We start from the raw sequence: 17,820 nt of genomic DNA, 5'->3' as shown, positions 1-17,820 counted from the left end.
GGTAGTCAATACAATTTTATGGATTCAGCTAGTTCAGTTTATTCCTCACTGAAATTAAATATATGCATCACACCATTTTAACTCATTTTTAATTAACGAGTTCTGATCCAACCCAATGATTTAAATAAAACAAATAGAATTTGCATCTTTGGTTTTTTATTCTACTTGAGACACTCTCTCAGAGTTATATATAGATGGCCAAATGGACCGCCCGAGATGGGCTGACATGAGCCCGGTAAAAGCACAAACTGATGAGGCCAGGCTAGGCACCCAACATGTCAGGCCATCGTACCATGCCAAAAAGGGCTTCGTGCCTAGACATGGGCTCTATCACGACACACCGGGTTGATTTTCGGGCCAGGCTAGCTTGATAAGCATGGTCTATAGAGCAGGTCAGGCAACGCGAGGCCTGTGTCACCATGCCGCCGATGCTTATGTAGCCCCACAAGCCCACTGTGAGGTAGCGCCGCTGCGCCGCGAAGGAGCGTCGAACAGGAAAGGAGTCGAGGGTTGATGTTTGGGACATCAGCGAGGGAGCATAGCTAGGAGGGAGGAGGCAGGAGCCGACAGAGACAGAGCGTGCGCAGAGAGGCTGCGAGGGAGCAAGGAGGAGGCAAGATGGCGGGTAGAAGCCACTAGGATAGGATGGTGTTGCTACGGGTGACTCGCGTGAGGGGAGGGAATTGGGAGGCGGCAATAGAAGCCGCGCGAAGGACTTGTGTGAGGGTACGGAAGTAGTGGACTTCGGGTCAGTCAGGCCGTGGGCTGCATAGCCATCTATAGAGTTATACCATGCGGTAGACATTTTTTAATAGTTAATAGTTAGATGGTGATTCTTGTTCCTAATTTGTGTCAACCTTACACACTATGCGAATTAGGTTGCAACCGGGTTACTTGTTGAGAAGTTGTGGGCTTGTTCAGCTGTTCTTGTCTTGGCTTGTTTTAGCTTATTCTCTCTCACAGAATACTATTGAATCATTCGAAACCAGTCGGTACCGAACACCCTGAATAACCCTAGTTATTTGGAGAAAAACACTCGAGATAAAATATCTTATAACACAGGGCTTGCTCAGAAGTGATTGCGGTGGCAATATTGCGGCTATCATTAGCAGCAACAGTTGCACGTGCACTAATATAACCAAGCTACTACAGCAATCACAACCGAGCACAGCAACAACAACTACAACTTGTTGGTATATATTACCCAAAAATCTGATATCCTCATCTACCTCAATCATGATGTAATAACAACCTATCGTCTTCTACGTCCAAACAAAGTCCTAACTCGATCATCTCCAATTCTCCATAACCATCACTCGACATGCTGCCCTTTTCCACTTCCCTCCAACACGAACATGCCGGCATGACATTCTATCAGTGACCTTTCATGGCATAAGGGCAGCTAAAAGTTATAGGCCATGTAGGCAACCATGACTTGAAGCCATCCATCTCCTACCGTAGAGCTTTGCTTTTGCAGAAAAGGTTAGCTTACAATGTACTATGAGTCTATGAGTATTGACCCTAACGACCAATTTTCCTGCCTTCGCCCCTGGCTTACATCTTTTGTCAGCTCTTTTTACTGGCCTCTCTCAAATCGTGAAACCGCAGGATGAAGATTCTTTCAACTTCAACTATAACGCACGTTCAGCGAGAGCTTCAATGTTTTGCCATACTCTAACATCATGCAAAGCCTGATCCGAAGACTTCATGCGGACGTGGACGCTAGGGCCTAGGAATAGCCAACATGTCATAAACAATATAATACTACCTTTGTAAAAAAAATGTAATTGTGGGAACTGTATTGGTCAAACTAGCTCAACTTTGATCAAGTTTATAGTAAATAATATTAGTATTTATGGCTCCAAATAAATTTATTATGAAAATATATTTTATAACTAATCTAATGGTACTTATTTTGTATCATAAGTGTTATTAATTTTTGTATAATTTTAGTCAAAGTTTAAGCCGTTTGACTCATCGAAATATGATAATTGCATTTCTTTGTGGACAGAGGGAGTATAAAATAAAGGAATTGTCAAAATTTAACTTGAAGACCGCATCATCTGAAACAACGGCTTACATAAATAGTCCATAGTTGTGCTGACTAGTACCTAATATTTAGTTGGTTGGTTAGCAAGGCACTAGCTAGCCAATTAGTTCGGATCTAAATAGGCATCAATATATAGCCTCGGTTTAATATATTATGCATCAAAGTTAGAGGAGAATAAAAAGCTAAACACATGGTAAAGGTGGATGCAGTTTCTATCCCTGATTTTAACAGACTTATGCCCGACAGTTTCCTTCATATGTATTGCATGTCACCCAAAATAACTGACATGTTCTATTGAAGATTGAAACAAATGATACGTCGTGCTACTCACTCGGTGAGAAAAGGACATGACGCTGTTCATTTTTTCTCAGGTATACTATTATTACTTATTACTGCTCCCCCTATTTTAAATTATAAGACGTTTTGCCTTTTTTTTAGATACATATATTTGTTATGCATTTAGATATACACTATATCTAGATATATAATAAACAAATGCATCTAAAAAATAGAAACTTCTTATAATTTAGAATGAGTGGTGTACTATGGCACTACTATTAAGGAGAGTACAAGTCAATCGTTGGTTTATAAGGGAAAGAAAGGGTACAAAGACTTTGATTTTCAGTGAAAATCCTGTCGATTCTGCGCAACGGATTGTATTTGGACATAATTCAAGTGTGATCCAAAAATTTGGAAGTATTCAGTAGAGTTCCGCTCTGGATTTTTTGTTCTAGCTATATGATCTTCTAAAAGTGTAATCCTGATGGACAAGCATGGTGGAGAGTACTACCGCCGTCCTAACATTTTAGGGTTGGACTAAGTAAAATTTAAGTTTGATTAGATTATATTAAAAATATTATGAATATTTGTATCTTAAAATAGATTTATTATTAAAATATATTATATGGTTCCTCTAATGATACTTATTACACATTTTAATATCGATCAGTATCTTGTTTATATGTTTTGTCGAACTTGAGATTCATACTCTTTGAGACGCAAGAGTGATATTTTTTGGATGGAGGTAATATATGAGAATTGATTTTGGAGCAATTTTTAGTAGCATTGGATGGAGAGCAATGCAGGTTTTTTTTTTAACTTTCAGCTTTAAGTGTAAAAGGAGAAGCGATTCTTGTCTGATACCCACCAAGTTCTCTACGTTTGACTGTTTAGTAATGGATTCTCCAGAATTTGAAACGGGAAGTGCTTCAAGCAATCCTTGATAGATAGAGGACATTAATCTTGCCTTCGTGAAATTTCAGAGGATTTGATTTCCTTGTTTAATTGTTTTATTAGGTATTGGAGAGAAACCTGCATCAGATTAGCCGCTGATCCTCCTGCTAGAAAGGGACAGCGCATTTCAGAACTGAGTCCCGCCGCTGTGCAAGCAAAAAACTGTTTGCTGGTCCCTGCTTTCCTTCGGAGCGGAACAGCTCTCGGCTTTCTCGCTGCCCCCGCCGCCGCAACCGTCCACCCGCGCCGCGACAACCGCAAGCTCCCGCGATTCGCCGCCGCGCCACCGCCTCGATAACTCCATCAATGCTGGTGCGAGCGGGGGATATATTCTCCGCCGGCGACCTCGAGGTGCCCCCCGCGCCTGCAGCAGGATCGAATGTACGCTGTAATCTCCCGAATATACTCGGCGGCGCGTAGGCGCCTCGAGGCCTTCATAACCGCGATTCCGGGCGGCCACGATGGCTGCGGCGGCAGCAAGAGGGGCTTGCATCGGCATCGGCATAGCAAGCGGCAGAGGTGGACCAGCCCCTTCAGGACCCCGCTGGGGTCGCCTATGTCGATGTCCTCCATCATCGGCGCCGGGGACGACCAGGCCACCCCCGCGTCGTCCCTACGCCACCCCTCAGGGCGAGGACGCGACGCCGTCCGTGATGGCGTCGCCGCTGCCGCCGCCACAGCTGGTCGTGGTGGCGCTGGACGCCACGCGGGACCACCGGGATGACGAGATCAAAACGGCGTTCAGGAATTTGGTCGTCGACCGAGGAGACATACTCCGCGCGTGCGATTCGCTGCTCGTGCTCGGCGTGCTTCACTCCATCACCCATCCATGTGAGGATCATCTCTGGGATATCACACCTTTAATGTCTCTATTTTACGACTCAGCACACACAAATCTTAGTTTACATTTGTGGATTTTCAAAATAGAATGTCATAGCAGTTTTGATGCTTAATTTGCCTCATCGTGTTCATTTTCCCTTTTAGAAGCTGTGCGTACGCTCATTGGCATATTGTTTCACTTGGCTGTGGGGTGGGGTGGGTTGTTATGTATTATAGTGGAACTGTAGGAAACTCTGTGTTTGTAGTGAGATTGCAATCATGCATGTCTGGTGGATGATAGCATACTGTTGTTCATGGGTATGCGCTTCTGAGGCAGCACTGTAGCTTTCAGAATCACCAAAATATCTTATTATATAGTTTAAAATATATAAAAAACAACATATATAATAAACATTTGAATAACTAAGTATATCACAAATCAATAAAACTATAAATAATATTTATCAATGAATAATTTAAAATATACAAAAATAATCTTACCAATATATGGATAATTAAATTAAAGTACATAAAATTAATACGTATGTTAGCCATATTAAAACTAACATTTATATATTACTATTATTAATATTATTATATAATGTTATTAGTCACAGAGATAAGTTTTAAATAGTTTAAACGATGCATAGTTTTTGTTATATTAAAGTTGATATTATTTACATTACTAATTAGTCATAGATATAAGTTTTAGATGACTTTATAGGGTATTTTGTTATTTGCGGATACGGATAATGTCGGGTATTTGACATTTTTTGAAATACGAATGTGGAATCGGATAGAGAAAAAATTATAGAAATCATATACGGATGCATCCACTTAGTATTCGGATTAAAATCGAATACGAATATCCATATTGACGCTAAGACAAATACGGATACCAGATCTGCGACGTAGCATGGGCCTGGTTCATGTATGCAGATGATTTTGAGAGTTTAGGGTCTGATCTGGCATCGTTAGTGCCAACGTGGACCGCCACGCCCACAACAGCAAACAGATCTAGTCTAGGCCCGTTTGGACATGTGACGTACCATGTGCCAAGTTCAAGGACCTCGATGTGCATTTTAGGAATTTGGGGACCTGGATGACTCTCTTCCAAGTTTAGGGGCCGCTAGTGCATTTTACTCCTATCAAGAGGTAATAGTTATATCGATTGTTGTATTGACTCAAAATGTATGGTCCATATTACCTTGGAGTACCTTAGAAAAATGCAATTCTGATATCTATGATGCATTTCTGAATGTATAGTTTCATATGGTCATTGCTAGCATCACCATTTCCTATTTCTAGCGTAGAATCCTAGTATTTTGAATGTGCACCGGTGTGATAGCCTTTCTGCTTTTCTAGTATTGGTGTGATCTAACATGGAATTTTAATGATAGAATATTTGTCAAATACTATATCCAAGTGTGTCCTTCATGATATATAGTTATGTACATTTGTTTACAACAAATAAAATCTATAGTTTGAGTTTGCAGTGGTAAGGTCGCATAATACTGGCCAACGTTCTCTTTGAAAACTACACCAAAATTATTATTTGCTGGATATGTAATGCTTTTGGTTCTTCTGTTTGTGTTCAGTGGGCTACCAAACCAAACCGTTTACTGAATCTTTTGTCGGGACAAGCGACAGATACCTAGTTGATCAGGTTGCAAACATAGCTGAATCCTACAAAAATAAGCTCCTACAAGTTATAGAGATGCTCCACAATGTTAAGGTAAAATGCCTTCATCTGTCTATTCTATACGGACGTGTTATATTCTTCCGTAGAAAATGTAAGCATGCCTATCTTTATCCCTACTTTCCATGCAATCACTTTTATATCATCAGAAATCTGGATAACAAGGTGATTTACTAGTTACATTATTAATCTTGAAATACTTGTTACATTCTGACACTTCAAAATTTTATCAGATTACTGTGACCCTCAAGATAATCCCGGGAGCACCTGCAAAGGTTTTCATTATCCATGAAGTAAATTCCAGCAAAGCTTCTTGGGTTGTCCTAGATAGGTTTGTACATCATTTCTTGTTCAAACGTCTATGATAGACTAACCCTGAACGGAAGTTCAGTGCCCATATTCTTCTGGGTACTTGAGGTAATATTGAATTTAGAATAATTTTTTTTTCAGGCACTTCAGGAGAGATTTCAAGCACTTAAAAAAGCACATAGCTTGCAAAGTTGCGACATTTCAGGATGACTTAAAAGTGCAATCCTTGAGGTCAATACGAGCAAACCCATCAAACAAAAGCACAGCTGAATTGAAGGACGTGCAACGTTTTGCGGTCACGATGGATCTGAGTTCTGAGACAGTAAATGATGACACTCGCAAGGTATCAATCAGGTCATCGCCTGTAAGCTACCTTGCCTCTCTAAACAACCACGAGATCCACGAGACCTCCAGTGTGGCTGCATGCAGTATGCCATACTTCAGTGGCATGTCTCTCACAATTGACGATACTGAATCCCTGTCTAATGGTGAGATAATTTTTCTTCACTAAACCGTAATAAAAAAAGCAGGCAGTACTTGTACTTGTGATAGCTAATTCATGTAGAACTCACGATTTATTTAATATTTTCTAAAAACTAAAAAGAACAACTGTGATTTGCTGGCTGCTACCATTTATTTGATGTTACAGGGCTACTTATATTATATTATATCATACACAGTAATACCATGCGTGGTCTTGTGATCCTTTTCCAGGAAAATACGAAGATAAAATGAGCTCCCAATATGATTCATCAGAAAGGCCAATTTTGTGCATTGGCTGTGGTCTAAAATCAGTTCTGTACATAAAGGAATCCATGAAATTCCCATTCTCGGAGATTCAAACTGCAACATCTGACTTCTCAAGTGCAAATTTGCTGGGTGAGGGTGGATTTGGGCATGTGTACAAGGGCCAGCTCAAGGATGGTCAGGTCATTGCAGCTAAGCTGCACAAAGAAGCTAGCTCACAGGGTTATACTGAATTCTTCTCGGAAGTGCAAGTTCTTAGTTTTGCTCGGCACCGAAATATCGTCATGCTGCTTGGGTACTGCTGCAAAGAAAGCTATAACATCTTGGTGTATGAGTACATATGCAACAATTCCCTCGAGTGGCATTTATTTGGTATGTGGTCAGCTGATATGCTTAAAACTTTAAAAGAATAATAATGTGATGACGACAGGCTTACTTTGCTCTTGTTACTTGGTGGAAACAGACAAGTCGGCATGCTTATTAGAGTGGCACAAGAGGCATGCTATTGCTATTGGTATAGCAAAAGGGCTGCGGTTTCTACACGAGGAGTGTCGTGCTGGTCCAATCATTCATCGCGATTTGCGCCCAAGCAATGTATTGTTGACACATGACTTTGTTCCTATGGTAAGATGGAGTAAGTAGTTATCGATACATGTTGGGATGCAAAAGTATTCTGCATTCTGATTACAGAAGTGCTATCTTTCACAGCTTGGTGACTTTGGTCTTGCAAAATGGAAGGCTGGCGATGATAACATCCAAACAAGGATTCTGGGTCAAACAGGGTCTGGATAAACTCTAATTCTGGCAGAGCTATCAACTAGTTCTTCCCTTCTATGTTATCCTTCTTTTTCTGATAATGTGAGTGATTTCGTGTCATGTTCATCAGATGCTTGGCGCCCGAGTATGCTCAATATGGCATGGTTTCTGTCAGAACAGATGTCTACGCCTTTGGAATTGTTCTTTTCCAGCTGATATCTGGTCGAAAGGTGCTTGATGAACATGGAGGACAGTGCACACATATATTGCAATGGGTATTATTCTGGGTGAATTCTGCTTATACTTCTGTCTATATACTTACAGTACATCTGCACAATCCAATTTCCAACACCTCTAAAAATTTCAGGCAGAGCCATTGGTTGAAAGCCTTGCACTTCACGAACTAATTGATGATCGAATTAAAGACACATATGATGCATATGGATTGTATCATCTAGCCAAAACTGCATATCTTTGTGTCAGGCCAAACCCAGAGCAGCGGCCTTCTATGGGAGAGGTTAGTTTAGAAAATTGTTCTATTTCCCTGATATTATTGTGAAATCTCGGTTGGTGGTATTAGCTTAGAATGTTATGACAAGCTCACTTTGTCTCTGGGCAAGCAGGTTGTTCGCCTTATTGAGATAGAAAATGAACACATCAGGGATTTGTCACGACAATTCATCCCACATTTCATGAAGTGACGAAATAATCGAAGAGGATTTTGTGGTGTGGACCGACTACTAAAGTATCTGCACTGCATTGCCACGCGGACAAAGTAATCTGAAATCCATATTCTCCATTCTCGTTGGTGACACTGTAACACTTCGCGGCTCGCTCTGTTTTGCCTCTCTTCTCTTTCTTCTTCCAACCATATAACAGTGTGTACATGGGGAATTACTGTTCCCCCTTTTTTTTTCATTCTCCTTTTTATTATCTCTGTAAATGAAACGCCATCTTATCAGAGTGTTGCCGTTGGTGTCTCCTGGCCTTTCAGCCTTTTTTCTAGCGTGCAATGTCACTGTGTAACTGGCTAGCTGTTGAAGACTTGGGACGGACGCAAAATGGAGCTGGGTTTTTGTTAGCAGTAGGCAAGGGTAGAAGAATTGGGGAAGGGGAAATCGGACGAACAGCAAAGCAATAGGCAGAGGAACAGATACGGGAGGAGGAGTGCTTAGCGAGTATAAGAGTTATAGGTTTACAATTTTCTGATGATCCCCACTCTCTTTTTCTCTCGCCTCTTATAAGGGATACATGGGCTGCTGCCCCGCCGTGCACGCAGGCACGCTCACACCCACTCGCTACCGGCTAAGCGCACGTTGGGCCTCCGAGTACGTGAGCCCGCTCTTGGCCCATGGTCGTCTTCAGCTGCTTCACTTGTAGTGGGCTGGATGATAACATTCCCCGGGGCTTGAGAACCTGCTTGTCCCCAAGCAGTGGCACGGGGGTAGGCTTGACGAAGATGAGCAGCATTCTCCCAGGCTGCCATCTCACGATCCCAGCCAGACCAGCGGATCAACACTTGTTCCACAGAACCAGTGGCAGTAGGAACGATGCGTTGCTTCAGAATTTCCACTGGCACACGAGGTAACTCGATATCAGTCGGGAATGAGGGCAGAACTGGAGTACCTGGAAGGATGGCAGCCTTGAGTTGAGACACATGAAATACGGGATGAACTGATGATGACGGCGGAAGCTGCAATTTGTATGCAACAGAGCCAATTCGAGCCAACACTTCAAACGGTCCATAGAATTTGAACGATAACTTCTGGTTGGCACGAGGAGCCAGAGATGTTTGAAACATACGGCTGGATCTTCACAAAAACCTTGTCCCCAACTTGGAACGACCTCTCGGATCGGTTCTTGTCAGCCTGACGCTTCATGCCGCTCCTTAGCACGAGCCAGATGTTGCTTGATCAATTCACTGATGACTTGACGGTCCTGAAGCCATGTAGAGAGTTCTGGCACCGCCACATCGTCGAACACAGAATCCCAAATGGCGTGGAGGATAACCGTATAAAGCTTCAAAAGGAGAGAACCCAGTAGCGGAATGGGTAGAAGCATTGTACCAAAATTCAGTGAGGGCAATCCAGGATGACCATTTGGCCGGGCAGGCGTTGTCGAAGCAACGAAGAAAGGTTTCCATAGATTGGTTGAGGCGAATCGGTTTGTCCATTCCGACTGAGGGTGGTAGCTTGAGCTCATCTGAAGGGAAACATCAGCAAGACGAAACAATTCCTTCCAGAAAAGACTTGTAAAGACTCGATCACGGTCTGAGATAATAACTGTCGGTAATCCATGTAGCCGATAAACATTGTTCAGGAAAACCTTAGCTACAGCAGCAGCGGTAATGGATGGAGCAAAGTGAGGAAGTGGGCATACTTAGTGAAGGAATCCACCACCACCAAGATACAATTGACGTTGCCTGAGCGTGCAGACCCTCCACGAAGTCCAGTGAGACAATCTGTCAGGGCCGCATCCGGCATGGGGTAACCGCTAGGGATGAAAACGGTCGAAAACTCCTCAACCATTTTCTACATTTACATTTGAATACGAAAACGAAAGCGAAAACGATAAAGCCGGACACAAAACGAACACGAACTTACGGAATATCGAAAACGAACTAATTCGAGCAGAATTATGTCGAACACGGTCGGTATACGAAAATTCAATACGGAATACCAACCCGTAGAGTCCATAACAATTACCAAGTGCATGACCCAAGCACATAACAATTACCAAGTGCATGATCAAGTTCAAGCGCATATAATAATTAACAAGTGCATGACCCTTGGTCTTAAGTATTAACACAATAGCTGACAGCCTGACATACAAATACAAGTCTAGAACAAGCAATTAACACTAACAGATAACAAAACATCTACAGTTCATCAGCATCATCCATGAGGTCAGGATCACTTTCCATGTCTTTTGCTTCCTTATTGTCCTCATCCCCCTCCTTATCCTTTTTCTACAAGTTTGCAAAGTGAATTCAAATTAGATGTAGCAACTAGCATATTTCAGAGCAAGCAGTCAATAAACATATCTTAATTTTTAGTTTAGCCACAACATTAGCCAAAGCCTCAACCTCAAGATCCCTCACAATTGACCCAACCATTTTAGAATCTGAACAAAAAATGAGAAAGGAAAATAATCAATGCATTATTCTACTGCAATTATAAGTGTGTCTAACTAAAAAACAAATAAAATGAGCACCTTTTCTTGCTGCAGCAACCCAATTCTTTGTGTAAATTAATGCATGTACCATCTTAGGATCAAGACGACTATGATAGGGATCAACAACACGACCAGCAGCACTAAAAGCATATTCGGATGCTACTGTTGATACCTGTATGGCCATTACATCCCGAACAATTTGCGAAAGGATAAGATATTGTTCTCTCTTATTTTTTTCACCATGCTAAGATGTCAAACTCATCAACAATTTTCAGAAGTGGTTCTGCAATATACCTCTCCAACTCATTTGACTCAACCATAGCAGGTTCACTTGCATCATATAAGAATTCTTCTAGGTCATGGTCTACATTTCCCATTAATATATCAGTTGTGTTACTAGGTCCAGATGGAGCCCCTTTACTATTTTTCTTTGATGATGCAGGAGCAGAATTAACATAAAAGTTGTACAGTTTCTTTACCAGAGTAACAAAACTCATCAAGTTCAACTTGATAATGATCACCATAGAACTTCTTCATGTAGTACTCTATCAGCCTTTTCTTATACCTAGGATCAAGAAAACAGGCTACAGCTAGAGCAATGTGGACTGCTGTCAATATTTGGACTTCAAATGCCGATCGCCCGATCTCAACGATCAAGTGATGACCGGATGCGTCAGTTAGAAAGTGATCGGACGCAGGACCTCATCATCCGGTCGTTTTCCAGTAAGGTTCCAACCGAGAAATTTTACGACCGGACGCGTCCGGTCATGCTCGATCGGACTCACCCAGCGTCCGGCCACTCAACGTTTCCTCTGTGCGCCTCACGTTAGCGTACATCAGCACTGACCGGACTCAGACCATCGAGCGTTCGATCAATTTACACGCTAGCGTCTGGTTATAAGACCGAGACCGTGTGTTTACTGCTGTCACTGGACCGGACTCTGAACCCAGCGTTAGGTCACTGCACCATCAGCGTCCGATCACTCTGTGAACCCCTGTCTTTTCGGTATAGGGCGCCGGTGAAGTTCTAATCCTTGCTCAAATGTGCCAACCACAAGTGTATCACCTTGTGCACATGTGTTAGCATATTTTCACAAGCATTTTCAAGGGTGTTAGCACTCCACTAGATCCTAAATGCATATGCAATGAGTTAGAGCATCTAGTGGTACTTTGATAACCGCATTTCAATACGAGTTTCACCCCTCTTAATAGAACGGCTATCTAACCTAAATGTGATCACACTCGCTAAGTGTCTTAATCACGGAAATAAAATAGCTCATACTATTTATACCTTTGCCTTGAGCCTTTTGTTTTTCTCTTTCTTTTTTTCCAAGTTCAAGCATTTGATCATCACCATGCCATCACCATCGTCATGATCTTCTCCATTGCTTCATCACTTGGATAAACTAGGTTAGCACTTAGGGTTTCATCATAACCAAAACCAAACTAGAGCTTTCAGCTGGCCCACACATTTCTCTCTACTGGCGCCACCCTCTTTCCCAACCGCCACTGAAAAAAAGGGTGGCGCCAAGAGAAATCACCGGTGTACTAGTGTACTCAACTTCCGACAACATATATATAAAGAAATATTAATATTTATGGTACATAATTAGTATCATCAGAAAGATCGTTGAATCTATTTAGACGCAAATTTATGGCACATATTCAAGTGGTAAAGATGGATTTAGACGCAAATCTAAGGGGTTACTTTATATATTCTTTATAGTGGTAAGGGTTGGTATTTTTTAGAAAATAGAATTGAACCAATGACTATTATTAACGATGATGATTAGAGTATACTGAATTCAATGTAAGATGTTTCTGATTATCACAATAATTTTAGATTTATTTTTTTCTTGTGAAAATTAACGTGAAGACTTCTTTGAGACCTCCGATAGTGTAATGGTACATATTAATTAACTAGAAGCAATATCCGCGCGTTACTGTGGGAATTGCAGATAAATTAGAATGAAGTTAGACTAAATGGATGAGTAGCATACTAATGACGATAATTAAATGTATGTGATATTTGACTGCTGAGGTGGACTGCTTGTATGTTGAGATAGAATGACCAGTGAGTTTATAGTTATATGAGATATATATAGATATAGATTACCAGACGTGTACAAGAGGCACGCTACCATTGGTATAGCGAAGGGGCTGCGTTTCCTATGAATTTGCGCGGAAGCAATGTACTGTTGACACTTGTATTCCTACTGTATGCTGGAGAGTACAAGACTTCAATATTGCCGGTACATGTTAAGATGCAACCGTCTTCTGCATTCCGATGGTTATAAACTCTGTCATTCACAGCTTGGTGACTTTGGCTTTTCAAAATGGACGGCTGGTAGTGGATATATGGACAAGAATTCTGGGGCAAGCAGTGTCCGCACAATCATTTCTTCTTGGAACTTTGTAAGCTCATTCGTCCATTTTGTGGTACCCTGCATTTCTTGTGTTTCCTCAGAATGCCAGCGAATCTCATGTGCTGTCCATCAGATGCTTGGCTCCTGACAGAAGCTTATGCGTTTGGGATTCTTCTTTTCCAACTGATATTCGGTCGCAGGGGTGTTGATGGCACTGGAGGACATGTACTGTTTTTGTCAATCTACTTTACAGAGTTACAGCACATTGGTGCCATTTTCAGTTCCAACTCCTTGAAATTTTTTCAGACAGAGCCTCTGGTTGAGAGTCTTGTGCTTCATGAACTGATTGATGACCGCATTGAAGATAGATAGTTAGAAATGAATTATGATACATACGGGATCTATTTTCTGGCCAAAGCTAGATATCTCTGTCACTCTGTGGCAAGACGAACCGTGAGCAACGTCCTTCTATGGGAGAGAGGTTGGTTTGGTAAACTCAACTTGTGTGATAGTAGTAGTTTAAAACGTTATATCACAAGATCTCTTTCTCTCTCGTGGTAAGCAGGTTGTCCGTCTTATTGGATTAGAAATTGAGCATATCAGGGATTTGTCTCGACAGTTCATCCCAAATTTTACAAAAGTGATGCGGTAATCAAAAGGGAATCCTGCGTTGTGAGCTCGCTGTTCAACCTCAAAAGTAACATTCCCATTGTAGATGGTTAAAACTGCCACTCCACCTTCAGTGCCGGCCCTAGGGGAGGGGCACGGGGTGCGACGGCCGAGGGCCTAGGCAAAGGAGGGCCCCAGCCTAGGTATACAATCCCCCAAACCCTATAGTCCAAAATCCAATAGCAAATGTCGGCCTTTCTATTCTTTGCAGCTTTCCCACGTGGCCACGCGAGCAGGCGAGAAACCGTGACGTAAGTCCGCGAGACCGTGACTCGGAGAGGAAGAGTCGCGCCACAATGGAGACACGGACATGGTGGTGGGCCGGCGGCGACCAGGCTCCACTGCTCTAGGCTCAATAACAACGACTTCTTGCGGTTTTGCGATCTTGATTAGTCGATCAGTTCATTAGAGTTCAGACCCTAAGTATTTTTCCATGTTCGTTTTTAATCCAAATTAATTATTTTTATTGAATTTTAGCCGATTAGTTCATTAAAGTCCAGGCCCTAGGTATTTTTTCCTTGTTTGTTTTAATCTAAATTAATTATTTGTATTGTATTTCAGACTTCTAGTACTCTGATGAGGTGTTAGAATTTTAGAATGTTATCTCAGAAACAATTGTCGGGGGCTGAGAAAAGAAAAAGAAAAAGACAAGAAAATCAATTTGTTCAATCACAAAAAGTGTTATACATAAGTTTTTTTTTTCTTCTAGCAATGTTGTGCCTGTACATATTATTGGATTTGTTTTCGTTTTGCAAGTAAAATTAGCATATATATATATATATATATATATATATATATATATATATATATATATATATATATATATATATATATATATATATATATATATATATTAAGATAAGATTGTATACATGATCTAGAGGGCCGTAGCGATGAGTTCGCCCGAGTACTCGAAATCCTAGGACTGGCACTGTCCACCTTTGCTGTCTACTCCTTATCCTCGTAAAATCAATAATCCGGGTTACATGTTGCAGCTAAAATCAGAGCTATTTTGAAAGGCCAGAATCAAACTACAAAACAGACAAGATGCGACCTGAGGATGCAATAACAATTCCTTCCTCAACTGGTTAGCCATTTCCTCAAATCAAAACCAAATGAGAATAAGACTGACAAGTTATTAGCGAATGCTGTTAGGAGCGTTGGGCTTGCGCACATACAGAAGTTGCACAGCGATGGGCTTGATCCCAGAACCAGCCCGTATATGAGATTTCGCACACAGGCTTAGCTTCCACGAAAAGCCCACGCGCCCAGGTGCTCGGTAAAGACGTGCCACGAAATCTCCAAGGCAAACATCGACCCTCAACCTGATCGTTTAGCTGCGCCTCGTTGTAAATCATCGTAAATTTCCAATCAAAATATGATTTTTCTCTCACACAAACCAACAAACAGTACGTTTTCACGAACCAACAACGATACAAACCAGCCAACCGAACAGGTACCTGACGCCACGCGCACGACAGCACCAGGCCGCTCCTGCTTTGCCGCCGGGCGCCGCCTCGCGTCCGCCGCCGGCGTCGCGGTCTACGGCATATTCCGCGTCGCTTACGCCGTCGTCCGGACATCGCTCCTACCTCCGAGCCCGCCTGAGCTTATAAAATCTTCCGACTCGGCCGTCAAGAGTGCTCTAAGCTGGTCCGGGGGCAAGTTAAAAAAAGCACGGACCAAACAGCTCGGCGCCATGCACTCCGTTAGCGTTAATGGCTCTTTTGACTTCTACTTAACAGCCGCTACCTATACAGTAACTTTCAGTTTATGGGCTGCAGCCACAGCCGCAGACACACCTGTAGCTCATCAAACGAACACCCCGGCGGCGGCGGCGGCGGCGGATGCGGTATTGGTACCATCGCCGCTGCCATTGCCGCAACAAGTGGCGATGGTGCTGGACGCGACGGGGACGACCGACCCGCGAGACTGATCAGGGCCGCGCTCAGGGGCTTGGTCGCCCGCGGGGACACTCTCGTCGTGCTCGGGGTACGGTGCTCCGACCCAGGGGTAACGAACGATGCATGTCTCTGAATTTGCAAGGAGCTTCCACATCTTTTTTTCTGCTGTAAAAGCTCAGTGTCATTATTCCACTTCGTCTACTTATATACCATCTTTAACCTTTTGGGTCTCTTGCATGTGCAACAAAACCGACCAAAGGGTGTACTGCTTGTTTTACCGGGACTAATTCAGCACACCTTCAAGATCAAGTCGCCGTAAAAGCTGACGAGAGTATCAAGAGATGCTCCGCTGGGACGTGGAGAAGCTTCACAAAGTACCGGTAAATTTCCTTTGAACATTACTGACTTCGTCTGCTACTAAGGGCATGTCTATTCCCTCCTCTAAACTTTAGAGTTTTAAAAACTTTAGAGCACTTTAATTCAGTTTTGAGATCTAAAACTCTAATGTGAGATGGTCTAAAGTTTAGAGCTAACTTTAGACCACATGTTTGAAGACTTTAGCTCTAAAGCTTAGATGAAAGGATCCAAACAGGCCCTAAGCTTTGCTAGTTTCTTTCGAATCCCAATTAGCGACTTGATGTTCTCCAATATTGAGATGACAAAAGATTTGCTGGAATTTTAATTAGACAAACAAATTAAAATAAAAAGGCAAATGGTGTGGTTCAGATTTTTTTGGAAATCGGTCCCAAAAAATATACAACTAGGGAGAGTATGCACAAGTCATCCCACACAACTTAAACACAATGATTGAACAACTAACAACTCTGCCCACTACTTGCTCAGATAAACTAGACCCTTCTCCAGTATACTAAGTTAGTTAAAACACTTCAGAAAAATGGAAACAACCATGTAGTTAAAACACTTTAGAAAAATCCAAACAATATCTATTCTACCAAAGCATATAATATATTTGTAATTTTTAACACCCCCGGTCCCCAGTGACAGTGGGAGCAGCGCATACGATAAGGCTGAAGAAGTTGAAGACTGTAAGCCAATAACTTGACATCCCCCTCTAGTCATAATGGTTGATGCGTTGTGGATGTTGTGGCTGGGAGTAGAAGCCAACGAGGCAATGAGAACGAGGCAATGAGGTTGCTTAAGTAAGGTGATAGCCCTTAAAGCCGATATCGGGGTAGCCAAGCACAAGGGCGAGTAGCCATGGTCGATGGAGCTATTGAGGCTACCATAGTTGTTATAGCCACACTGGGAGGTGCCATGAGGATGGTGGCATAAAGAAGAACATGACATAGGAGACAACAATGTGTTAAGACATCAGTTGTCGTAGGAGAAGGATGATGCCAAGGATGACACAGTTGAGCCGCGCTATAGATGAACTGTGCACTGGGTTTGCTAGACTCGGGAACATGTCGAGGATGAAGGCACACACCAGTGCTTCTAATACCAAACATACTAGGAAGAGGAGCCCAACCTTGTGTTAGTGTCTGAGGGACCAATAGAGGACCTCAATGATGATTTTGGTGTGCAAAATCGCGGGGCTAGGAGGTGCCGATGCAGCCTGCAGTTGTTGGAGCAGACAAAGTAGGTGGTGGATTTAGATGATCTAACGCAAGTCCAATGATCCAAACATCATGGAAGAAGTGCTCGAAGTAGACAGTGAAGAACGTGAACAACTTGATGAAGACCATGTACGATGAGTGTCCAGTGATATAGTCATGGACAGTCGACGATAGTGAAGATGCAATGGTGGGGAAGACCACTGGTGGCAGTTGCAACGGAACAAGGCGATGCAACATTAGCCCATTACTCATAGAAGAGACATGCAATACTCATGGATGAACTTCATGGGATCTTGTGGTTGCGCATACAAATGGTTGATCAGACCAATTGTGTAATGAGGTGAAGTAGGTTGCGTGCTCTCAGTTCATTAGACTGATTACACACAAGGTTGGAGACGGCAGTGGCTATCTTAAGGGTAGAGTTGGTGTGCACTGACTTGTATCGTCCAACCCTAGAGTAAGCTTTCACACTAGGGAGGCGAGGTCGCTATAGCACGAATAACGGATCATATTAGGA

At 42.4% G+C, this 17,820-nt stretch overlaps 1 protein-coding gene and 1 pseudogene across 1 annotated transcript; one reads left to right on the top strand and one right to left on the bottom strand.

Annotated features, from left to right (window-relative positions):
- Positions 1–3,470: 3,470 nt before the first annotated feature.
- Positions 3,471–8,587, top strand: LOC136459574 (inactive protein kinase SELMODRAFT_444075-like; annotated as a pseudogene).
- A 311-nt stretch (positions 8,588–8,898) lies between these two features.
- LOC136461213 (uncharacterized) lies at positions 8,899–9,493 on the bottom strand. The gene is made up of 2 exons (XM_066460603.1): positions 9,353–9,493; positions 8,899–9,306 (listed from the first exon to the last, which is right to left on the bottom strand). Exons 1-2 carry the CDS (start codon positions 9,491–9,493, stop codon positions 8,899–8,901), a joined length of 549 nt encoding a protein of 182 aa, XP_066316700.1.
- Positions 9,494–17,820: the final 8,327 nt, after the last annotated feature.

This window comes from Miscanthus floridulus, chromosome 6, assembly GCF_019320115.1.
Source record: "Miscanthus floridulus cultivar M001 chromosome 6, ASM1932011v1, whole genome shotgun sequence".
Classification (NCBI taxonomy): Eukaryota; Viridiplantae; Streptophyta; class Magnoliopsida; order Poales; family Poaceae; genus Miscanthus; species Miscanthus floridulus.
This window is presented reverse-complemented; position numbering and strand designations above follow the sequence as displayed.

Bases quoted from the DNA above. Each gene is read 5' to 3' on its own strand.
- LOC136461213 (XM_066460603.1), bottom strand. From the start codon at position 9,493: ATGAAGCGTCAGGCTGACAAGAACCGATCCGAGAGGTCGTTCCAAGTT. The intron at 9,307-9,352 runs GTTTGAAGTGTT...TACAAATTGCAG, and splicing joins TCGTTCAAATTCTATGGACC to CTTCCGCCGTCATCATCAGT.